Source organism: Platichthys flesus, chromosome 17, assembly GCF_949316205.1.
Source record: "Platichthys flesus chromosome 17, fPlaFle2.1, whole genome shotgun sequence".
In the NCBI taxonomy this organism is placed as follows: domain Eukaryota; kingdom Metazoa; phylum Chordata; class Actinopteri; order Pleuronectiformes; family Pleuronectidae; genus Platichthys; species Platichthys flesus.
The window spans coordinates 11,800,871-11,826,700 of record NC_084961.1 but is presented as its reverse complement, the minus strand read 5'-3'; the positions used below and the strand labels follow the sequence as shown (position 1 = coordinate 11,826,700).

Below are 25,830 nucleotides of genomic sequence, written 5' to 3'. Positions count from 1 at the left end.
CTTTAATGACGCATTAAGCTGTTCATTACTCAGGTGGAGCATCATGTGTGCTGGCTGTCTGTTTTCATTTTATTGGGTGACATGGTTATGGACGCATCTCTCTGTGCTTAACTGTCTCACAGGGCCTCATCTCAGAGACATTATTCATTATTTGTTTCTCTATGAATATATATCCTCTATTTATTCTTATGTGCGTCCCGTTTCTTTGCTTGTTTGAAGCCACCGAGGTGATATATGATTTATAGCAGTTGGCCTCACAGCACCTGATGACTTGACTTTGTCCAAGTGATAAAACAGCTGCTTCACTTAAGTTGAGAATGTGAGTAGGATGCACAGTGCTTGACTTTTGGTGTTTGTTGCCATGAATGTTTTAGCACTCTTAATGGGCCTAATGGGATTGACCTAGATTGGAGTTTACTTTGCTTCTGGTATCTGTGCCAGCATCGGTGTGCATGTGTTTGTGAATGTACACCAAGTTTGCTGTTGTTCGCTGGAGGTGTCTCTTAAGTGCATCATATTAATTTGGAAGAACTTTTGGAATCGATCCTATTTATGGATTTACACCACAGAGTTTGGCTTTGCAAATTAGAATTATATGATTTGTTGGATTTCATGGGGCAGAGGTTTGAAGTGTTGAAGGAAAGGGCTGTCTAATTTCCAAAGGGACCAAATAAACTATCCATCTATCTATCTATCTATCTATCTATCTATCTATCTATCTATCTATCTATCTATCTATCTATCCATATACCTATCTATCTATCTATCTATCTATCTATCTATCTATCTATCTATCTATCTATCTATCTATCTATCTATCTATCTATCTATCTATCTATCTATCTATCTATCTATCTATCTATCTATCTATCTATCTATCTATCTATCTATCCATGTATCTACCTATCTATCTATCTATCTATCTATCTATCTATCTATCTATCTATCTATCTATCTATCTATCTATCTATCTATCTATCTATCTATCTTTCCATCGATTCCATAGATAGATAGATAGATATCTATCTATCTATCTATCTATCTACCTATCCATCTATCCATCTATCTACCTATCTATCCATATATCTATCTATCTATCTATCTATCTATCTATCTATCTATCTATCTATCTATCTATCTATCTATCTATATATCTATCTATATATATATATATCTATTCACCTATCTATCCATATATCTATCTATCTATCTATCTATCTATCTATCTATCTATCTATCTATCTATATATATATATATATATACAGCTTCACAATTTGAAAGAAAAGTTGATAAAATGAATTTCATGATATCTTTTGTATGCCGCCCTTTTACCTGAATGACAGCATGCACTCAAGCAGGAATATGGACTTTGCAAAAGTTTGCAAAACCTGAAAAGTCATATTATCCTGGCAGGAGCTGACAACACTTCTAACAGCCTCCTCTGATTTCACAGAATACTTTGCTTTTCTAGTTTTCAAGCGCCTCTTCAAAGGGGTCGGGTGACTGAGTGGAGTCGGGTCTCTTTGGTTTTCGAGGGTTTTTTATAAAGCTTTGAGGAGTCTGTGCTGAGTCATTAACCTGAAGCAGTGGGAATCTGTCTACATGATGATGTGGACCTGAGGGTGCAGCTCTGAAGAGTGGAATGGTGCTTCTCTCTGGTCAGTATGCAATGCCAGACTGTAATATTCCCAGCACCATGTTTCACTGTAAGTTTAATACACTGTGGCATCATTCTCTCTGCTTGTCTCCTTACAAACACTCCCCTGTACTGCCATAAAGCTAAAACTCAAATAGATCAGTCAGGATTGTCTATCTGTAGTCTTGCTTTCTTAATAACCTCTGCCAAGGAGCCTATGTTTTTGTGTTGTCTGTCTCACTGACAACAAGCCGAATTACACATAAACTAATGACTGGTTTATTACAATCTATTGCATTATTTATTACAATATTACGATCTCCTGATAGAGTGGGGTCAATTGATTGTGCTTTGGATATCTCGTACAATTTGTGCAAAGCATATGAGCTCCAACCACCGCCCCCATTGGAAACTTTCGACTCTGAGAAACCCCCTCTTTGCTTAGAATTACATGGAGGAGAGCCGACAGTGACCGGAAAGCGCTGATCGTAACGTTGTAGTGTGTGAGTGTGTGTTTGTGTGTGTGTGTGTGTGTGTGCACCAGTCCATGAGTGAGTGCCCCAGCTCAAGAGGTGAAGGGTCAGAGATCAGAGGTCACACAAAACACAGTTGTATTTATTGACGTTCCAAAGGGCAAACAGTCGATATTATAATTATGCTGTATGCAATAAAGCTGATTCTGAAAGACTTGCATTTTACATCTGTCATCTTGTCAAGTGAAGTGAGCATCTGCCATGATGTTTCAGGAAGGAACATCTGGAGGTTTTACACCAACTCTAATGGCACAGATGATGAATAGGATTTTGTGCATCATGAACAGACGCGGGAGAGAAGACTGACTTTATCAGATAAGATAGAAAAAGCAGTGCAACAAAACAGGAAGTGCCCAAATTTATTGACATTAATATAAGATAAGGCTTTATCAAACACGAGGTGAAATCTTTTGCCAGCTTGCTCCAGTTTACGTATTGTAAGTGTATTCGGAGTCAATGTAGAAACTGTGAAATAAGAACAATTAAAAGATAATGAGAACCATAAAATGGTAAGTGACATGAGACAGAAATCTACTAAAGTGCCTTAAAGCAATAATTATAATACCAATAATTAATATAGAATATTTCACATGATCTTGAACATAATATTATGAAAAACAAGTGATATGATGAATATGAATATTGCACATATAGTGATGGTATTGGTTATGAGGAAATTTGCTTTGCTAACCTCCAGTGTTTGTTTTCCAAAGTCTTTGACTGTATTCTCTCATTCAGTTGTGTCTAAACTCTTTATTTCCATACACCGTCCACACGAGGGCGTTATCGAGCCACTGACAGGTCCGTTGATCGTTTTCGACCCGTTGGTCAAGACACGCATGCATGTCGTGCCTTACCTCTGCCATCGGGTGGCGCTAAAAACTAGTATAAAGTCTTTGTTATTGTTATTATGGCAAGCCGCGTGCCAGGCAGAGAGAGAGAGAGAGAGAGGGGGAGGGAAAGATGGAGAGAGAGTGAGAGGAAGAGACAGAGAGCAACATGGACATGTTGACAGTCTGACAATAAACACAACAATGTAAATGAAACACACGTCTGTGGAAGCAATTACTCTGCAATATGTGTTGCCATGATTTCATTTAAATTTATTGGAAATGCTCTCTTTCTCTCTCTCTCTCTCTCTCTCCCTCCTTCCTTCTCACGACACATTCAGTCAGTCACACGTTTCTTTTGCATAATACCTGGGCAAACAATAAATGTTCTATTTTCAGTTTTTTATAGATTCATTTTAAATTGATTTATATATCTTTGCTCCACAAAGGAACCCCTGCCACCTGAAATGCATTGTCAGCTGTCGTTAAGCTCATTTCGGGAAGGTATATCGTGCCGCGTACAGGTACTCAACGTTTACTCAACCTTTATTTTTACTCGGGAATACATTTGCACTCCTGCCAAGTAGAGAACATAAACAAAACACCAGGAAAACACTTATAAAGAACAAGTAAAAGGTGCAACAAATGCAAAAACAGGAGCATAAGTAAAAAAAAAGGAGAAATACACAGCATAAGAAAATAGGTACGGTAAAATACGGTGAGATTGAAAACTTAAATTGCCCAAAGGATACAAATTAGATGCGCTTAACATTGTTCTATACGTTGCAGATGAGCCAAACTGTAGTGGGCCCAATTAAAACAGGGTCAGTGGTATAGTTATAAGCATAACAATGTTCATTTCAACTTGATTTATCTATCGAATGAGTTTTGTGTGACAATAGTCGGCCACTATTGTTCTTTGGCGTAATTGCACCCTGCATCCACAGAAAGTCTATAATGACGTGGTGCGCTGAAAACACAGACCCACTGGTTTCTCTGCCAAGAAGCTGCAGGTACGTGCAGAAGAGACGAAAACAAAAGTTGTTTTTCTGACATGTGACGCTTCGGTGCTGTGAGGAACTCCCCGCGCTGTGGTCGCAGTGGTTGTTGTCGGGAGTGATTGATGCCTCCCACCATTGCGCGCTGAGGAGAGACGACCATTGAATCCGGGCTGCATAATAATGGCACCGCTGACAGAGCCCCGGTCGTCCCCGGCTTTTACCTGAGCAGCACCTGTGGGGCTTCATCTCCTCCTGTCGTGCACGCACGCAACGCGAGCTCCATCCCGTCCAGACTCACGGGTGCGCGCATAACGTGCACTTCAGCTCCCCCCCGTCGACCGTGGGGATCGCATTGTGCTGAGTTGACCGGATGGCTGCTCGTGCATATGGGTGGAGCGGCGTCTGAATGGGAGCAGCAGACACATTCGAAACGACGCGCACCTTCTCGTCAGTAACTTTGATGGGGACTTCGACACTGAGCAGGGAAAATGCCTGTGATGAAGGGATTACTAGCGCCACAGAACACGTTTCTGGACACTATAGCCACAAGGTTTGATGGCACTCGTAAGTTTCATTTTAATCAACTTATCTCTATTTCTAGTTTTGGGTGTACATTTCCTGTTTTTGACAAAGCAGACTGCCGCTTGTCTCCTGGAGATTGAGTAGATGCAACAAAACCAAGAGAGGAGGGTTCATTTTGAAGCTTATTTTCAATCTCAATTGAAAGGTGATGTTTTTTATTTCAGGTGTTTTGTGCTGAGACAGTTTTCCACTTCACTGTAAACCTGGGGTGTTACATGTCTCAGGGATTATAAAACAGTTTTAGAAAAGGCGTAGCAATTACTGCGCTGAGGCTGTCGCTGTCCGTGGTGCTGAAAGCCGCTCCAGCCTCAGCACCACGGACAGCGACACAAGGGTTAACAGATACCGCCTCTCTGCTCCACACCTCCGGACTTGTTCACAAGTTGCAGCCTATATGACATGTTTGATATGAGTGAACCCACCTGGACAGATCCCAGTCTTCCGAGTTGACAACTCATTGTTTGTCTGTGAAGTTCACCTTTTACTATCCTCGCTCTTTGGCCGACAAGCCCTGCGGCTATGGTGCGATCTCTGCTCCCGCCGGACTGTAAACCAGAAAGTTCTATATCATTTATCAAAATTAATTGGTCGGCAGAGGTATTACAGACAGTCTTTCCCTGCAGGGCTGAGGCACTAACGGGAATTTCGAAAAAGGCAACTTTTGTTTGAACTCTCGCCTCTCAGTGTTCTACTTTAATCATAATATCTCACTATATTAAGGAAATGTTTAACAGCTGATGTTTGCTCTGTGTTTGAGCATCTGTCCATTTTTTCTCTCCTTTCTGCTGACTTTCAGCTCATATCTAGGTTCTCTAATTCAGATTATAACCATGCTTTGCTTTATTCTTTGATTATAACCAGCCAATCCCAGCTGACATTGGGTGAGAGGCATGGTACACCCAGGAAAGGTTGACAGTGTATTGCATGGCCAATATACAGAGACAAAAAACAACCTTACACACTCACGTTCATGGCAAAGGACAATTAATCGAACCCTAATTTGCATGTTTTTGCACTATGGGAGGAAACCAGGGAAAACATGATAACTGCGCACAAACAGACCACAGCCAAACAAGGTTTTGAACCAGGAACCTTTTGGCTGTGCCCCATATATTAAATTCTGTTTTAATTTCTTAATAGTAACATATTTCATCGTGCCCTAAGTGACGGCAGACTCATAGCCCGACCTCGGACTCAAACCATCTCTCCGGGACAACATTTCCTGCAGCCTTCCATTCAGTAGAAACACAACAGTAACCAGAGACATCCATCTTCAGGCTGAGCACCCACTGTATGAGTTAAAGCGGCCTGTGTCTCGAGTAGAAACAAATATCCAGCTGCCCGCCTGCAGGATCTCTGGTCTAATTCAAGGGAATTGCAGTGGTACTGTACCCAACACAAGTGGTTTGTCAAGCCCCAGAGAATGAACTGTCGTCCTTGAGTTGGTGAGATGAAGGAAATTAATGTTGGATTTGGACTGCAAGATGGGGCAGACTGGAGGCAGTGGAGCCTGACGGGACAAATCGTGTCTGATGGCCTGGCCGCGAGAAAATATAAGGGGAAGTGCTGGGTTCAGTGCTGTGTGATCCCCTCTGACGTCATGCAAAGCTTGTTCAGGCAATTCGGACCCTGAAACACTGCATGATTAATGGAGAAAAGTGAAAGTAGGAAAGTCTTTAACTTCATCCGATTAAAACTCGGACAAAAGGTTTTGTACGTTTTCTGATGGCCTTTTAAAATATTATAAATATTTTCAGTGTTCACACAGAGAGATGTTTTGATCCAGGCTTATTTGAATAAATGTAGGTGTTAGACGTTACCTGGTGTTTCCCGATTCAATTAATTACTGTAAACCTTCAGCATTAATTCCATTAACAGACAAGAGAAGACATTGAAATGTTACCTGCTTGTTTAGATACTGGATGTGAAGTATTTCAGGCTTTTAATAGTTTCTCCATGTTTCGAGGAACAAGCAGCTTTGGAGGTTGAGGGGGAAAATAAACTACAGCAGATTCCCACAGCAGACTCGGGGTAAATTGCTGCTCGTTCTTTTTTAACAAAGTCATTTCCCAGCTCAGTTCCTGTTTCACTGTGTGCTTTGTCGACTTTCTGGTTGACACATACAAACACCCCCGGTCACTGTACTGGGTTCTGTGTGTTTCTATTTACCTGCACTGTTACTAGAATAACAGAATCTGTCTGTTGCTCTGCACTGTGAGTGCTGTGACACCCTGTGTCATCACTACACCAGGTGACCGATCTCATCACCTGTCCATCACTGGAGCTATATTAATGGTGTGCTGCCCATCAGATTCACACATTGTCACTTAGCTTGCAGTATACTGCAGCAGTGGTTCTCAGTTTTGGGGTAGGGATCCTGCCTAAAGTCATAATATACAATACGTTTGAGCAACCACAAGTAGATTAAAGGGGTGAGGGAGATATAAGTATTCATTCACATAAAATCATAATTTTTTAACTCTATTTCTCATTTTTCTCAGTTTGAAATCGGGCTATTTCATTTCTTCTGGTCCCTAAATAATATAAAAAACTAGTGAGACCAAGTGCCAGCACGGGTTCGAAACTCTCAGCGGACCTGAAACGCCGAAAGTGCAAGGCTTATAAGGCAATATCTCAATTTTTTCTAATTTTAATGGGTCAGACAAGCCCAAAATATTTCAAACCATTATGTTCAACAATGTAGTTATTATCAACAATGTACATTTTGAGGAACTTTACCACAGCTTTCTCATTCAACATGCATGTTTTATTTTTATACCATTAAACAAAAAAAATATTATGTTTCTTATTTTGTATGTATCTAAATCCAAATTAAGAATTCAGTTGCTTTCTATTGGCACCTACAGTGGGGTACTCAAATGGTCAAGTCACAGTCAAGTGCAGTGCAAATACACCCACATGTTTCTCCGTATCGGGCGGCTGTGGCTGAGGGGTAGAGATGCGTCCTCCAACCTGAAGGTCGGTGGTTCGATCCCCAGTCTGACCCATCTGCCTGCCGAAGTGTCCCTGGGCAAGATGTTGAACCCTGAATTACCCAGTCAAAGAATAACAAAGTGCTGCGAATAGATGCACTGTATGAATGGGTGAATGTAAAACTGTACTGTAAAGTGCTTGGAGTGGTCATCAAGACTAGAAAAGTGCTATATAAATACAATTTACCATATCTGACTTTCGTCACCACTACAGAATACTCGTTGACTTGATCGACTGTTGGTCAATATCGGCTCTCGCTTGGGGGGGGGATTGAGACCCTAAGGGGCTGTTCTTCAACCTAATCAAGCAGCCGACGTCTTGGTGGTACAGTTGTGGCAGAGGCCCGTGTAAAGTCTGCCGGCGTGTGCGGTGTGCTCCCCACCCCTGCACCACTCCTTTTAGATCCCTATTTTCTTGCTCTCTGCACACACACGAGTTCCACCTCCGCCAGGCAGGTAATTACTGTCACCATCACTGGCACAAAGACTTGGAACAGCTGTGCACGGCGGTGGCGGTAATGTTTAAGTGTGTATGTGAATAAAAGAGAGGAAGGAGAGAGTATGTATGTGTGTGAAAGGGAGACGAAGACAGAGGAGAAGAAAAAGGTGGAGCGTTTTCTCCACTTTTCGAGTTTTTTGTCACAAAACTTTATGTGTGTATGTGTGCAGCTCTGTGTGTGTGTGTGTACGTGTGCATCTCTGTCTGTGTGTGTGTGTGCTCAGCTGTCTCCTGTCTTTGAACATGAGGGCAGCTAAGCAGAAGTTTCCACTGATTAACTTTCTGTAATTGCCGCACATTTAATTAAGCTGTTAAAAAGATGCCACGTGAATGTTCCAATTCTCATCAGAGTATCACACACACACACACGTGCAAAAGCTGCTGCTATCAGATCCTGCTGTCTCAGAGAAGACAGTGGATAGGATGCAGTCGTCCCCATGGCTCAGGCTCACCAGCAACCTTATGACCTGAAGTAAAACCCAGGGAGCTAATTACTGATTTTGAAAGACCACATATGTTTAAACAAGGTTTATTTAAGTGGATTATTTGTCAGGACGACACCAGCTACTTTTTAATTCCCCTTAATAGACTCTTAGTTTAATGTTATCTCACTATATGACTATGCCAGCCCCCCTTGACAAGGCAGGTCTGCTGTTTTCCTCGGCCAGAGAATGACTGAGAAAAGAAGTAATGAGTGCAGTTATGAGACTGTGGAGGAGTAATCAATCATCATTGACTGTAGTGCCGCAGGGTGCTCGGGGGCTCTCACTTACTGGCAGTGGATTGGCACTGCTGTTCCCATTTTCTCCAAAGCCCACTTAATGATGAGACGGTTTTATTTTAGGGTACAAATAAAGAGAAGGGACGGTGCTGCGCTGTAGCCGAGTCGACAATGTAACAAAAAAAAGATTTTCATTAAATCACATTGAAATATTGCCACAGTGCCCACTAACACCAGAGAGTATTATTTTTGGGACGTAGATAATGGAAATAGTTTCTGCACCCATTGACGAAGAATGTGTAGATAACATTTTCCGCCTACAAGTGCCATCAGTTGGAGGCTTCCCAGTAGTGATCGTGGTGTGGAGCTGTGGTATGGAAGTCCCACACTCGACCAATCGTGAGTCAGTCTATACCAACTACAGTCTAGTTCAGAAACTCCACCTTCTCCATGTTGGTGGATGGGAGCAAAGTAAATAGTCAAAGTATGGCCAAATAGATTTGACGGTTTATGTCGTATTAGGTAGATCTTATCACACTGATGTATGTTTAAGTGATCATGTTTCCCTTAAGTTTGTTTTGTATCATTTTGATTCTATAATAACAGGAGTGAAACGTTATGATTGACAGATGAATCACCACTGGTCTAGCGCATGTCCGTCCCTTGATCACGACTGTGAAGTATCCAAATACACAAGATGGCTACGTTTGTATCTGGGACACTTTGTCCATCTTAATGTACAGTCTGGGGCTCTAATATCTTGTTCTCAGTCCCCACCAAGTCTCAGGAATATACGACTCCAGCTGAATGCCTCATTAATCAACTTTGTTTGTCTTTATTGTCTTTATTTAATAGCTGCTTGCTGATCCACTGCATACACCATAAGAACAATATGCCTGAAAAAAGCAGGATTTATCTTGTATTCATCCGGCGATGCTGTTTAATACGAGTGTCACCTAATTCGCTCACTGTAAACCATCATAGCTAATGGCTAAGTGTGGAAATCACCAAATTAGTGTTTCAAATTAATAGTATCCACTGGCTTCAACAAGGCTCTGTCAAATGATCCCATCATCATCACAGACTCAGCAGGCAAACGCTGTCCCCACAGTAAGGTCACTAGACCTTGATTGTCGCCGAGGAGGCGAACGTCGACCTGGTCTGTTCCACCAAACTTTTGGGACGTCTGCACAGGAGCTTCCCCCGTCACCGCCGATGTTCTGCCTTGTTAACCCACCTAATGAGTGAGATTCCTCCCCTAATCACCGTCTCTAATGGACTGTCCAAAACGATCGACAAATGGGGTTTTCACAAACGGAAGTCTGGGCCAAGTCGGCCATTTTTAGACTCAATTAATTTTTCAAATGCAAGGATTTGGTTGCTTTTTTTTTTTTATACGAAAGAGAGAGCGAGAGAGTGTGAGAGAGAGAGAGACTACGGTAGATTTATTTTTAGCAAGGGAGGCAGACAATGGAGGGTGTAAGAGAAATTGACCATGAGCGAGGGAAGGAGAAGGAGGGAGGCAGGCTGGTACATTACAGGATTGTAATGACTGGTGTAATGTTTCAGTTGGTGTGAGCCCGGGGGCCTGAATGATAAAGAGACACAGAAGTGATTAAGGCCCCAATGATTTTCTGTCTTCAGTTATATCGTGTGAGAGGATTGCCATCGCTGGCACGACTGTGTGCGTGTACACTGATGTGTGTGTCTGTGTGTGTGTGTGTGTGTGTGTGTGTGTGTGTGTATGTGTGTGTATGTGTTTATGTGTGTGTTCTGACCTCATTAGGTTAAATTATTCTGTTATTGATACCCAGCTGGCAAACCTGTACATGAATTATCCTGACACAAATATCATAATCTCATGTGTTGACTCGATTCAGTAGCTACTCCTAAGGCAAACTGTATTGTAACCTTGGTTGCCATGGTGTGTGTCAGTGGTAACTATGGCAACTCTTGAGCGACTACATAGTGGTTATGTGACTGCTCTGTGGCAGTTTCTGAGAGGCCTGCGTGGAGTTTGGCCAAAAAGGTGAGGTCTCTCCATTCGTCTCTCTCCACTTACCCAGCAATTTTTACCAACCACAGACCATCTCCATCCTTCATCATCCCACCCCTCACAGCTCCATCTCACTTACTTTCAACTTTTCAAGACAACTTCTCGCCCTCTGTCCCGTTCTCCACCCTCATCTGTCTGCCTTGGCGTGTGTCCTGCCCTCCTGCCCCCTCATCGGTCCTTTCATGTTTTCACCTGCTTCGTCGTCCATCTTTTTCAGTCTTTCTGTTTCTGCTCCTCTCTCTCTCTCTCTCTACTTCCCCATTGCCTCCTCATGTTTTTTCACCAATCTCAAGAATTGTGCCTGAAATGGCTGTGGGGTTGCTCTGAGTGGTGGGACGGGACTTTCAGAGAACACGGGAGTCTGTTAAAGAGCTGCAAATCTGGGACAAAGCAATGTGTATACAACCCCCCCCCCCCCCCCCCCCCCCCCCTTCAAATGAACATACACAATCCTCCCTCCCTCCTCTACCAATGGTTTAGGACAGTACACTGAAAAAATGAACCATTATTGATACTTTCATTGCAAGAGGAAATATTTTATAGTATAGGACCCATCGTCTGGGGACCATGAATGTCTGTACCCGGATTTCATTGCGATCCAGTGAAAGTTGGTGAGATATTTTAGTTCAACCAGCTCCAATGAACGCTTGAATAAAGTTGATCAAGGCCAAGAAAATATTGTGTTCATAAAATAAGCCAGTCTGTAGAGGACAACATGCCAGCTGTGATACAATCACAACTTTGTGTTGCTAACAATGCTACTCCCACCTTCCTGCTTCTCACAGAAAACATCATTTGCATAATGGCACAGGGTCAGTTGTCAGTAAAATGTTTTTAGAGAATAGGAAATATCTTTCTCGTGATGGTGTTTTGATGGCATGATTGCACTCACATGCATTTTTTGATAATAGCTCACACAGGCCTAACAAATGTTTCCTTCACCTACATTTAAAAGACACAGTTGACTTTTGTTGCGTAAGAAGGTGGCGTAACCATTTCTCTGGTCTTCCCTCTTCTTGTCTTTCTTCTCTCCCTGCCCTCTTTCCTCTTTTTGCCCTCCCCCCTCTCTCTTTCTTTGTCTCCGTCGTTCCTCATCTTTCTCCTAGCCTTGTCCCTGTGGGGTTTCTCCAGTGGCTGTCATGCAATAGTGTGAGCATGTAGGGGATGATCTATGGGCTAGGAGCAAAGAAAGAGACAAAGGAGAGGAAAAAAGATTTCAGAGAAATGATTCAGATTTTTCCTTCAGTAGAGTTTCTTGGTGCAGCGGGAAGATAGTAAAAGAAGGTGGATGATGTCCTCATACAGATGATGGGGAAGAAGGTGAATGTGTGCAGAGAGTGAGGGAAAATAAATGGATCGGAGGGGAAAGATGGATCTTGTGTTGGAATTCCAAGGGCAGAGAGGAGATGAAGAATAATTAGGTGGAGAGATCCAAAACTGTATGTGGGACGTACAGAGCAGCTGGAAGGGAATGATGGAGGGAGCAAAAGGTTGATAGGGAGGCCGGGAAGGGAAGGAGGGATAGAGCAAAGGGCAGTGGGAGTGATTGAGAATAAGGGGGAGAAGAGAGGAAGATAGGAAAACTGGAGGGTGGGGAAAGGCAAGACCAGGGGTGTGATGCTGGTGCATGAGCGAGGGAGGGAAGGAGGGAGGGAGGGATAGGGTCGGGGAAAGTAGGACAGTAGCAGGGAAGTACAGATGGAGAGAAGAGGAAAAATGAGGGAATTTGGTGGAAAGGACAAAGCAAAATTGAAATGAGAAAGTTCAAGCAAATGGTAATTATGTTCTGCGTCAACCTAAACAGGTGCCAGCCAATGACACAGGCAGTGGCCAAGATTTGAGGTGAATTAAAAAGCAAACACGTGTTTTTTTTTATCATAAAAAAATCACAAAGACACCAACATAACAGCACTTAAAAACTTCCCTCAATTGCATTTTCTGTAAAATAAAAATCGGACCATTATATAAACACAAATTTAAGTTTATAGTCGTTTTTTTCTTTTACTTTATGTACAAAAATCGATCAGTTTCATAAGGTAAGAAAAAAAACTAAAAAAAAGTGATACAAAAGAGATGAGATCAATTTAAAGGCTGAAGTTGATAGATAAATATTTGTGCAGCCTCTGTCATCAATTGACCTCCTCTCTATATTACACAAACTTGCAGTAAAGTAAAGAGCACATCTGTCTATTCCATGACCTCAACCACCGGACCGAATCCACCATCAGACAGTAAAGTGAGTATTTCACGGGGATAAACAATAGTTTTCTGTCAGCACCATCCCCTCGTTCTCTGGGAGCTGCCACCAGGCGAGCTGCAGGCCTCTGCTGCAGGTCCTTCAGACACCAGCAGACCCTGTCGCTTGTTCTCTCTCGCTTACGCCCCCCCCCCGTGTGCCTGAGGGGTCTCACATCCGACAGCCGGTCCCAGCCCTGACACCCTCTCGGACCATCTGTCTGGGTCGTGCAGTCACAGTATTACTGCTGACAGGCGAGGTTCTCCAGGAGTTTTTCTCCCTCGTTTCACCACCACTGCATTTCTATTTCCCGATGCCGGACTGTCAGCTCACAGCCCAGTCCCTCCTTCTATTCCTATTGGAAGCAGGGAGCTGTGTTAAGTGGGTTAATTGTTGAGTTGTAGAGACCCAGTGACATCAACTGAAAGAAATCTTACGAGATATGAAACCATGAGCGGATCAGACAAATTTATTCAGAAAATTCAAAAGATCATTTTCAGGAATGAATCAGTAAATAAATTAGTGTATATCTGGCTACACTATGTACAAGGCTTATAACATGGTTCAATGTTTTTCTCTAGTATTTTGAGTTGTCACTGTGCACGTACATCATTTTGACTTTAAGTACCAAAAAATGATGTTGTAATAAACTGAAATTAGATCAGATATGGGGATGTTCCCTCATATATTTTGCTGAGTGTGAGCAACAGATTTAATGGGGAAAAAACTATTATTAATCATTTACTATTACATATTCCTGGAGTACCTTCCCTTCTGTTCGAAGTTGAAAGTGACAAGAATCACATTTTGTGCCGGCGAGCGGGCAGAAGCGACTTCTATTGATTTCTGAATGGGATTATAAAAAAGGAACATGTCACCCGTTCCTCTTGAGGGACGCATACAAGAGTTTAGTTCTCTGTCATTGTATTCCCAGTGCAGATCAGAGGTATTTCCCTTCAGCAAAGCCTGATGTCCAACATGAAACAATTAAACACCGGTGGTCGGCGGAAGAAGGAATTATTGATGCAGAAAATTGATTTTTGAAATGAAATGTAAGTGGAACAAGTCCCTTCGCAGGCCGTCTCAAACTGTGATTAGAAACGAGTTCATGTCGCTGCGTGTGTTTATGCATATGAGTGCTTGTGTGTGTGTGTGTGTGTGTGTGTGTCTACCACACCAAGTGTGTGTAGTCATACATTTATTATAATAACTTGGAACAGGTTCTACCGCCTCATCCAATTACATCAGGGGACACACACACAGACATGTATATAGACACATTATAGTATCTGTTAAACCACAGTCATCCACTGTCTTGTATAATGGGCATTGTACTGTAAACATTAGCTGTCTTTCAGCAGAGCTCTACACATTTGAACGTGTGTGTATGTATGTGTGTGTGTGTGTTTGTGTGTGTGTGTGTGTGTGTGTGGATTTGGGTGGATTCAGCTATAAACAGCTGGTTGACTTCAAAACTGGGTATTTTGCACAAATCGGCTAATTAACTGTGATAGACTTCAGCATTGTTGCGATCCAGTGTTTTTTCCCTGTCATCACTCAAGGACAACCACTATTGATCCTCCACTTTTGCTTCTTCTCTCTTGCTTTTGCACTCTGAAAACACAACCTCCTCTTAACAGCTGCTCCCACAGAGTTTATCGTGAATTCAGGGACGGTTTCTTGACTCGGGGGAATGAGTTTCAAGAGCAGGATTCCATTGCTCGGCAGATAAATCAGTCATTTGTTGAGGTAAATGACCTTCATGTTGCAGCCCACATGGGCCTTCATCTGCCCGCGCTCAGGATTCAATCAGCCTTTGTATCTGTATGTTAAAAGTCCCTCTTTAATCCCAGTGGCTCAGTTTAACCCCCAGAGAGGCACTCCTCGACCAGTCAAATTTCTTTCCATTTTTATTACCTGAAGCTTCAAAGAGTGGTTGTCAGGAGCTGAGAGGTTAAAGAGGTGGTCTTGCAACCAGAGTGTTGGCAGAGCAACCACACTTTCAGTGTTCTGCGAGAGTTGCATCCTTGTTCCAGTCACGCATAAATTACAAAATATTAAATACTTATACTAAAATGAGGGTCAGCATTTGACTTCCAGTATCTATTCCAGTAGGTGGATATTTTGTACTTAGAGCATGCTTGGTCAGTGCAGTCACACATTATTGATTTACTGACTGATTTACAAACACATTGATCTTCTTCCAGTATTCCATATAAAAAACAAATGGAAAAAGAAAAAGATAACACACACACTCACACAACTATTACAAAGCTGTACATTAACTCAGGCATTCTCTAAATTATTGGATAATGTTGAGCATCAATATTTGCCCTGATCACTAACTAACATTGTAAGGAGTTGGTAATGCGATGCTTCAGATAACTGATGATATCAGTAATGACTCAAAAACCAAAGACCAAACTCGCTGGAGGTCTTGATGAGATTATAAACTAACTTAGGTGAAAATTGTATAAGTTTTAAAATAAATATCCCTTTTGCCATAAGCTGTTATAATCACTCCTATTGTTGTTATTTATTAGGTCGAGGATATCAAACCATTCATATAAAGATAGAACTGGAAAGATATAAATATATATAAATGATATCTTCCCAATAAGGTCATATTTGGTGTGTGTTAGCCCATATCCCCTAAAAAGGGAAGCTGACACTCTGAGTTCCAGATGATTCTCATGTAACCAAATCAGCACAAAGAAAATCATTTTCATTTCATTTCCAAATTTCATGACCCTGAACCTTTCTCTGCTCTTCCCCTCGTCTCTCAGCTCTCTGTGTTTGGATACACAGCTCCTGTTATTTCTGCTGTCACTCCTCTCATTATATTCAGCCGTGGCAGACAGATGCTTTCAGTAAACAGTGAACTGCATGGTACCAGCTCAGCATTAACAGAGACAAGCACATTTAGCAGCTTAATAAATAACATGGTGGAGGATTGAGCAATGGAAGTAGAGACTAAAGCCGAAACCCGATTACTAGCATTAAACTGTAAGGTAGAAGATGATATGGTGCAGTGTTTACAGCTCGTTCTACTGAAAGTGGCCGATTTAAATCCAGTTGAATTCTTAGTCAATTTGAATTTAACATTGGTAATGTTAATTAATATATATTGACATATATTAATAGTTGCTTGCTCCACATTTTGCTGTGATGTGAATCTGAGGGATTGGTCACAGAACCTCCCGAGTTTCTCAAAGGAGCAAAACTAATGACTAGTTTAAAACTGTAGTTTGGTCTGTGATGAGCTTTACAATTTTTCCTTTTCACCTCGAGTCATCAAAACACACTGCATGTTATTTTTTCTCATTGCATTCAGTGTGAAGTTATGTTAAACAGCCTTTGGGGCAGATTAACAGCAGGACCTGAGATTTGTGCCAAGCCAGGATAAACTTGCTAACTGAATAGAGAATCAGCAAAAAGAGCAAAGAGACATCTGCTAGTTGGGTACACAAGAGAAAAGTAATGGAAGGAGCACCACAACTCCACCTTGTCTCATCAATGTCCTCACCTCTCCCCCTCTCTCCTGCAGACAGCAACTTCATCCTGGCCAACGCTCAGATGTCGAAGGGCTTTCCCATCGTCTACTGCTCCGATGGCTTCTGCGAGCTCACAGGCTTTTCCCGGGCCGAGGTCATGCAGAAGAGCTGCGCCTGCAAGTTCCTGTTTGGGCCCGAGTCGAGCGAAAGCGTCATCCTCAGCGTCGACGAAGCCTTGGAGGAGCGCAAGGAGTTTAAGGACGAGATCATGTTCTACAAAAAGACGGGTGAGGCTTGAGCCGCTAACAGACGTGGGCTTTGCAAATGTGAAGTTTGTCCTAAAACCATCACAACAACAGGAACAAATTCCGGTGAGGGGTGGAGCCTGGGTAGATCCTTCAGGAAGCCCTGACCTGATGCATAAATTCCTCTGCGGAAATCTCGTGTTTTTGATTATGGTGCCAACGCCGGCCAGAATCGGGCTTCATCACCAAAGTCTATCTCAAATCTTATTGTTTTTCCAAATCGACATCTTTATCGAAGCCCATTTTTCATCCTAAGATATTTATATTCTGTTTCTATTGTGTATCCCAGCACTTTTGTAGTTGTGTAGTTTCAGATTAGAAATCATGTGATTGGAAAGATCTCAAATCTTGAAACAGGGGCTGTTTCCTCCTCGGAAATAACAGGCTGCAGAAGGAGTCAGGGCGTATGTCAGCAAAGATAATACCAGTTTTCAGTTCCTTACAAGGTTTAAAACCTCAAAAACAAACTGATGCACTCGGAGAACAGTGACAATTTTGATTTGATTGATTTGGTTTGCAGGAAGTAGGAAAATGGAGTGGGCAGAAGTAAAAAAAAAATATGTCAGTCTGTAAAACATCACACACAACCTTTTCTATTAGATTTCAACCTTTATTGAGTTTTGGATACTGGCATGATACATATCCCATAATTTGTGTTTAGGGGCCGGTCGGAAAATGTCCGGAAAATGTCAAAAGTAACTCACTAGCGCAGAATTGAGTTTTTCTGTTTCTTTGGTTGTTGTTGTTCTTTCCTTATCCCTTCCTTCCCAGTTAAAGTAAATTTTATACCCTTCTGAGATCAAGCCCAATCATGTCACCATGAAACCAGGGCAAGTTGACAAGCACAGAAAACCATTAGAGAGCACATGCACAGCGTGATTATCATGTCGGACTTTTCTCGTATTTTTCAATAAATTGATGACCATCCTCCGCAGCTATTTCTGAAGGAGCTTCATTTAAATCAGCAGAGATGGGGCCGTGAATATATGAAGTGACGCTTGGAGGAACGGACGGAACTTTTTTGGTAATTGTCTCATTCCCATTAGAAGGTGATTAAACAGCCACTAAAGTCCCTCAGTTGATATTTTAACGGCGAGACACATTAAACTTTCATAGCTGTCAGCCAGTGACTCTTTAACCCCCGTCTCCTTGAAACGCACCGAGCCCTGCAGCTGGCCGTGGCGTGGCGCGGTTTGGAGTGTCCCTCTCTGATTACCCCGGCTGGCCGCTGAACAAAATGGAGTCAAAACTAATGAGCACATCTCGGCATCAGTTGGGAACATGCTGGCTGCGATGTGGGACGCTGCCGTGTGCCCTCTGCATGTTTACCGCAGGTTTTCCCGGCTTAGGTTTTCTGCCGTGCCTTGCAGCAGATCCAGTTTGTGTGAATTTAAAACGATTTTAAAAAGGAGAAAAAAAAAAAACTCGACAACAATTGTGTTTGGGTGTGAATTTCTCTGCACTTACACCATCACACAAATGTGTTATCAGCTCTGCATACGCTCTTATTTGTGCAGAGCAGCGGAGTGTGAGGGTGAGATTAAACATTCATTCTTGAGCGTGGAAACATGTTGACAAAACACTCGCACTGCAAGGTCCATTTAGCTGCTGTTCTCCGGCTTTTGATATTCTTACATAATCTTCCTTAGCAGATGGAGTTTTTCCAGGTTGTCATGGAAATATAGATAGCCAAATTGCCATTTGTTTTCTGAGCTCGTTGAAGAAGTTGCACCCGCCGGCTAAGAAATTGAGCGATTTGAGCTGTGATCTGGGAAAAAGGCGCTGTTGTTTGTTTTTTCCCTAACCAGTTGGTTCTGACTGATGCATCTGAAACCATTTACCGATTGATTCCGTTGCTGGAAGCAGAACTTAATCTTCTCTGTATTGATTAAAGGCAAATGTCGATTTTGGTGTCGGAATATATATGCTGCTTCGAATGAAATACACCTGGCGGGGGCCCTGCGCCACATTCAAGAACAGATTTTTAAAAGTCTTAAGTTATGCATAAAAGGTGATTTCGGGGAAAACTTGTCGCATTCACCAAATTTCACGTTAATTTGCGTTAATTAAGCCAGTTTACTGTCCTTGTGCGTGCTGAGGTGGCATCCATCATGCTTGAGCACCCCATTGACCCACTTTCATGAAGACAGAAGAGTGTTGAATTTGATTTGATGTGGTTAAACAAACTCACCATACTGACAAATAGAAGAGAACTTCCCTAACCCTAACCCTAACCCTAACCCTAAACTGATTAACACAGGTATGACGTTGTGTGCATGGGTCAGGTGTTGTGCCACATTTCTATAGTTTACCCTTAATTGCTTCTTGAGAAGATTTAGCCGACGCCGCACTGCAGTTTGCGTAGAAACAGCTTTCTAAAACCATCACAGATGAGACGCCGCTCTGTTTATCGCTTTATTGTCTTTTGTCCCTGCACAAGTCCCCTTGCTCCTCTTCCCTCCTGTTCTCCTTTATTTTACCTGTGCTACTTTACATCTTCCTCTGTCTCTCTCTCTCTCATTACGACACTGTTTTCTTAGCTGATTGACTCGGTTCTCCGCTTGTCTGCCTGAGAGAGAGAGAGAGACAGAGAGAGAGAGAGAGAGAGAGAGGGCTGCGTGTTCGCAATCAGGAATGCTCTTTTCTCGCAGTGTGTGCTCGATAGCACTTCCTTGTCTTGCAGGCATGCAGATATTCAATCAGACACACACACAAACACACACACACACACACACACACACACAAAGACAAATAACACTGTAATTGACTCATCTTCGCACCAGGAATATTTTGTGAGGGGGAGTGATGGGAGGGAACTCCGTGGGAAATCCCTCTTAATCAGCGATTCAGTTATTTTTACTGCATAGTCAAAACTAAGCTGAGTAGCATGACCTCTGCTGTGAGGACGTTCGTCTCCACCCAATGTATGCACAGGTAAAAATAGAGAAAAGATGACATTTTGAGGTTCCCCAATGAAACAGAAAAAATTACGAAACCGAGGCATTTCATAAAACGAATAATCAGTGTACCGTTTTATCTTTTTGATAAAGGACAACCTGAGCATGCATCCTTGCAGATACTGACCTGCAGTTCCTCTGAAAAACGATCTATTTAGCAGGAGATGGGACCTCAGAGATCGGTTCATCTCCCGCTGTGCTTGGGGAACGATGACTCGCTCTATTTAAAGGCTCTGCTTCTCCCAAGGGACTTCCAGCTGTAGATAGGCTCACTGATAAGTCTGGGAATCTGTCTGTCTTTCGATCTATGTGCACATACACACTGAAGTTCACACACACACACACATTGTAAATCCATTGTGTAGTATAAGGTATAACCAAAGCTGGTGTGTATATAGTATAACTGTGTTAATAAGTGTTTTTCCCCCCCTTGCAGCTGTGCTGTTCTGGTGCCTGCTGGACATCGTGCCAATTAAGAACGAGAAGGGAGACGTGGTGCTCTTTCTGGCTTCATTTAAAGACATCACAGACACTAAAGCTAAAGCCATCCAAGAGGACAAGAAGGAAGGTCAGTGCGATACCAGCGAAATTCCACAATTATCAAGTCCATAATTCCACCAGGGTGCTCACACACACACACACACACACACACACACATCTTCATGAAGTCAGTGTGGAAGCAGCAGTATGAATACACTAAGACTATTCCTTGTTATCCCTGAACAGTAAGGACAGTAGCCATATATGTTAAGAGTTTCTTTCTCTGTGTTGGCCTACTGTTAAGATGCAGGATATGATCTCACACATATATATTAGATATACACATATGTATAATTTTAACAACACAAAAACCCAAACTGTGTACAGATCCAGAAGCCTGTGTTGGAGGCGTTTCCTTTTTTCATTTGAAACGCTCTGTGGCACAGTTTGCATACAGGCTTTTGGTCGTCTTCTTGATTCTGATGGTCCATCAAAATGCTGCTCATTCGGAACCCACCCTTGCTGCCATCTTTCCATGTGTTTGTTGTCATTGTTACTGTCTCTTCCCTCCTCGGTTTTCTTCCTGTTTTTGACATCGGACTAGAACTAGTAGGGTTGTTATGCTGCTTGTATGCTGTGGTAGAATAACATCTGCAGTACCTGTAACTGGTATCTTCTGTGCTGCATAAAATCAAGGTTGGAGAGATCTTCAGAGGTGGGAGTTTTTTGTAGGTAGTTTTTGGGCCATATGTCCTGTATTGATGGGGCATAGTTTTAATATGAACGGGAAAGAGAGAGCAGGGAAGACATGCAGCAAAGGGCCGGGTCTGAACAGAACCTATGGCCACTGCCGAGGACTCAAGCCTCAGTGCAAAGTGGGGCTTGAGTCCTCAGACACCTGACAAGGTTTCGGAATTTTAGCATCAAGTTGGTAAACTGAATAGGCGTTCTCTTTAGGAAGTGAATGTTGGGGACCTTAAGGCTGTTTCTAACCAAACAGAACAGATGTTTTGACACCTCAGTCCGTAAGAACCAGTATCTTCGGAGCACAGGTTTGCAGATCCTTCTGCATCTCATACATGTTCAACCTTTTGCAATTGGAGCAAGTGCTGCGTTTTCATGCCGCACACATCATGGGTGCTTGAGGTGGTCAGGGCGGATACCGCACTGCAAGGTACAGACGTACTTTGATGGTGACGAGTCAGATATCTTTGTCAGAACTTTGCCCTTCCGCCATTTTAATGATATTCATAACTGTAAATCCAAGCGACAACCAGAGGAAATTAAGTTGCAAAATTTGCACTCAAAATCAATTTCCTCAAAGGAGTACCTTAAGGGCAAGATCTAAGTAAAAAGCCAGAGGCCACCTACAAAGCAAGAGAGAAGGTCACTGTGCGTGCGTGTGCTTGTGGGTGTGTGTGTGTGTGTGAATATGTGAGTGTCAGCAAATTGACTTTTCTCACCTGTAAGACCTCCCTCCCCTGGATTTGCTTAATTACTCTGATCACAGTAAATGAGCGAGAGCACGAAGCAGAGAGCAGAAGTTATTTTTGCCAACGTAAATGCTTTTCATAGAAACAGGGAGAGGCTGATGCGGCACGCGGGTGTAGACCGACAGCAGCACAGGAACTACAACGAGTGCAGGTCTGTCAACCTCTTTTAAATGAGAAAATGCCTGGTAAGTCTCTCGGGGCAACTGTATTTTTTTGTTGCCATTCTCAGCACAGACGTAACAGGACTGAGCTTGTTTACGCGTGTTTAAGAGTAAATGAGTTAACATGAGCCAGAGTAGCTTGTTTAACACCAAGTGAATAAAGAGAAAGGAGGTAACAGCAGGAGTTGACCAGGGTTCATCGGGGTGTTCCACCCTCCCTGCTGAGGACACAGACACTTCAGATGTGACCTGGTCAGCCTCCTGTCCAATGCACTGACGGGTCAATGCCCGCAAAAGAGGGAAACCCGTCTCTGACGTCTTCTCTCCATCTTCCTCCTCGTCTCTTCTTTATGTTTTATCCTCTCTGTCTCGATTTTTTTGTTCTAGCTTTCCGGCGTCCCTTCCTAACCCCCTCTCTCACACTCCATCACCTCTATCTGTTCCACCTGCTCTTCCACCCAACCTCTCTCCCCCATATGACCTAAATGCCTTCGCCCCCCCCCCCCCCCGCCCGCCCTCTTCAACACGACACCTCTACCTTCACATGAATGGCTATAAACGCAGGGGGAAATTTATTAGATCTAAAAATAAGCGTGTCTCTGTCTCGGTGCTCCTGCCTTATCGCGTCCCCCAAGGCTGCGCCGCGTTATGGATGGGCCCTGTCTGTTCGGCTCATCTGGGGTCCACGTGCACACGCCGGCAACACACGCACCGACGTGCGCACACACTTTCCAAAGGACACTCAGAGGCAGTTATCACTTCAATTCTTCAGCACCCTTATTGCCGTTATATGCCCCCGAGACAATCTTTTCCTGTGGGTTCGTTCGTAGCAGTGAGAACGGGGATCATAACCCATGAGCAATAAAGTGCCCTCTGCCATTACCCAACAGCTCGGTCGATCCCGCACTGTACTACACCGCTACTTTATCTAGTTCTACAATACACTTGGAAGAGGCACACACACGCACAAACCCAAGCCCCAGTAGCAATCCATCATAACTAATCTACCATACTATACTTAACGGGCTCTGTGCCCCAGTGCTGACTTTTTGAAACCGATAGTTGCTGTTGTTTTTTTCTTGGAGATGGGGTGTACACAATAAGGCATCCTAAACAAAAACGACAGTAAATGCTTAAAACAATTCATTTCACTCATAAATTGTGGAATTTGCAGATAAATGACACGTTATTCCTGCTGCGTTTGCTTGTCGTAAATAGGGATTCCGTTAACCTCGGGGGGGGGGGGGGAGAGAAGTGTAAGGTGTAAGGTTGGGGGTGTACTAACTTTTGTGCGTGTGTGTTTGCAGAGCGGCGGCGCGGCAGGGTGAAAGCAGGCTCCCAGTTCAGCTCGACGCGTCTCCGGAGGAGCACGGTGCTCTACCACATCTCCGGCCACCTGCACAGCAGAGAGAAGAGCAAGATCAAACTCAACAAGGTATCATCTGACACATCGAACAACGGGACAGGATGTAACACGATAGAGGCTCTTTGAAGAGGGGGTGGGGGCGGACTATAAAACATTGGGGAGTGAGGCGGACAACTGCTGTTACACAGTAAGTAAAATCACTGGGCAGGTGAGGAGACAAATTGTCTCTGGGTGGAGAGCTGCTCCCCTGTAAACAAATCTCTCCAGTCCCATTAGCTGATGCTCTGTACCACAGATTAGTTTGAAGGAGCAAGGGCGTCAATTATTTGCATCTAAATTTAGTCTGTTTAATCCCAATTACTCTACTCTACTCTAGCTTTGTTAGCGAAAGAGAAACATTTACATGCAAGTGAGCCGGCATGTTTTCCTGTGATGTTCCTGTTCTCTCCCTAGTATTAAAGATGGGGGCCTGGCTGAAATATGGGTCATAAATCCTGACTCCTCCATGTTGGTGGATGGGACATAGACCAAATCAAAAGTTGTGATCAAACACATGTAGGTTAAAGTGATCATTTTCCAGTAAGAGTGGCTTCGTTGAGTTATTAGAGGCTATAAAACCGGTGTGAAACGTCACGATTGACAGCTGAGGCCGACTCCTGATTGGTCGAGCGTGTGTTTTGGCGGGGGCTCACCACTGAGGTTCCACGTTGTCCCCCCCCCCCCCCCCCCCCCCCGCCCCCCGTCCAGAATGTGTTTGGCGATCTGCCCGCTCTGCCAGAGTACAAGGTCGCGGACGCCAAGAAGTCCAAGTTCATCCTACTGCACTACAGCACGTTCAAGGCCGGATGGGATTGGCTGATCCTGCTCGCCACGTTCTACGTCGCCGTGACGGTGCCGTACAACGTGTGTTTCATCGGCGACGACGACGACCTGACGCGCAGCACGACTGTCAGCGACATCGCCGTGGAGATCCTCTTCATCATAGGTGCGTTTGTAAGGTCGATGGGAGCAGATGTGAATCAGTTTGTATTGTAGTATTTTCTGTTACTCGATCCCTTTAACATAGGTAGAAACCAGAATCACATGTTTAAGCATGCTGCCCTCATGATTGGATTCTCAGAGATTCCTCTATGTATTTTTCGTTATTTCTCTCCCCCAGGGATTGATCTCTGACCTGTTAATGGATGAGTATAGAACATGGGTTTTCGTCTTTAAGCACGGGGCATGTCCTTAGGACTTCACCTTTTCATTTACTTTATATCCTTAGACACATGTAGTCATGTCCTGCTAAACCGCGGGGTGTGGGACGTTGTTTTGCCTTGGGTCCTCAACCTGTCTATATATTGTGTACTCGACCCTTGCAAACTAGGCTCCACTACTGGTGTGGGAATGTCTCAGGCTATCTAGATGCCCGTCCTGATCTGTGAACTTTAAAATAAACTTTAAACATACAAGCTAGTACTTGGTTCTTAAACTTCACCATCATCGACATCTCGGCTGCTTAGAGTATACGATAATATGACTCTGAACTGATTGTTGTGTGAACCAGCTCTTCAGATATAGAAGCAACATTTGCCCGCCACCAAACGCGCAACTCAATTTCTGCTTTGTTTATTTCGGCTTCCCTCTCAGACATTGTTTGCAATTTCCGCACCACCTACGTCAGCAAGTCGGGGCCAAGTGATCTTTGACGCCCGGCAGATCTGCATCCACTACCTGACCACATGGTTCATCATCGACCTCGTGGCCGCATTGCCCTTTGACCTGCTCTATGCCTTCAAAGTCAGCGTGGTGAGTAGTCATTGGACCGTTTCCGCCGCTTCATCAGCAGCCCCCCCCCCCCCCCCCCCCCCCCGAGATTTACTCCAGAACGTGATCAATGATCGACTATACATTCTCATTATAGATTGTTACTTTTCTTATAATATAGAAGATATATTTTTATGGTCAGATAAAACATAAGGTTTGAATAATATTTTTGTCTGTTTAATATAGTGTATCTAATACTACAATGCTATAGAAAAAACAATGAGGAGAGGAATAAGTAGTTCAGCCTGTGTAGCATTTATATGAATAGATCGCGCAGATTGTTCCCAGCGCTGCTCCAGTGCCTCTTGGATTCTGTGTATTGATTCCACACAGTGTACCAGCTGAGGAAACAATCAAACCTGTATCATTAAAACCATTTCCTGTTCAGCTCCAGTCGAATACATGACCCCCTTAAAAATAGCTGAGTGGAGGAGCAATTAGGACGAGCGTCTTGTCTCTTCTCTGGTTCAATGATATCACCCATTGGCAGCGCTACCACTATGGGGAGGCTTTGATTGGTTGCCTATGGAAATGTTTTGCTTCCTGGCTTCCAATTTGGAGAAAGCTGTGACTTCATGCTTCTGTTTGTGGTCAGTTAACCACTTCTACACAGTGAAGAACAGTACACAATATGGGATCATCATTCTAAATGGACTGTGACCGATAATGGAAGTGAA

At 43.3% G+C, this 25,830-nt stretch overlaps 1 protein-coding gene across 1 annotated transcript in view; it reads left to right on the top strand.

Annotated features, from left to right (window-relative positions):
- Positions 1–4,489: 4,489 nt before the first annotated feature.
- kcnh8 (potassium voltage-gated channel, subfamily H (eag-related), member 8) overlaps positions 4,490–25,830 on the top strand; it is a 43,852-nt gene continuing 22,511 nt past the window's right edge. The window contains 7 exon segments of the mRNA XM_062409935.1: positions 4,490–4,565; positions 16,636–16,869; positions 20,281–20,412; positions 23,286–23,413; positions 24,092–24,329; positions 24,977–25,017; positions 25,019–25,135. Coding sequence (XP_062265919.1) covers positions 4,490–4,565; positions 16,636–16,869; positions 20,281–20,412; positions 23,286–23,413; positions 24,092–24,329; positions 24,977–25,017; positions 25,019–25,135 — 966 coding nt within the window.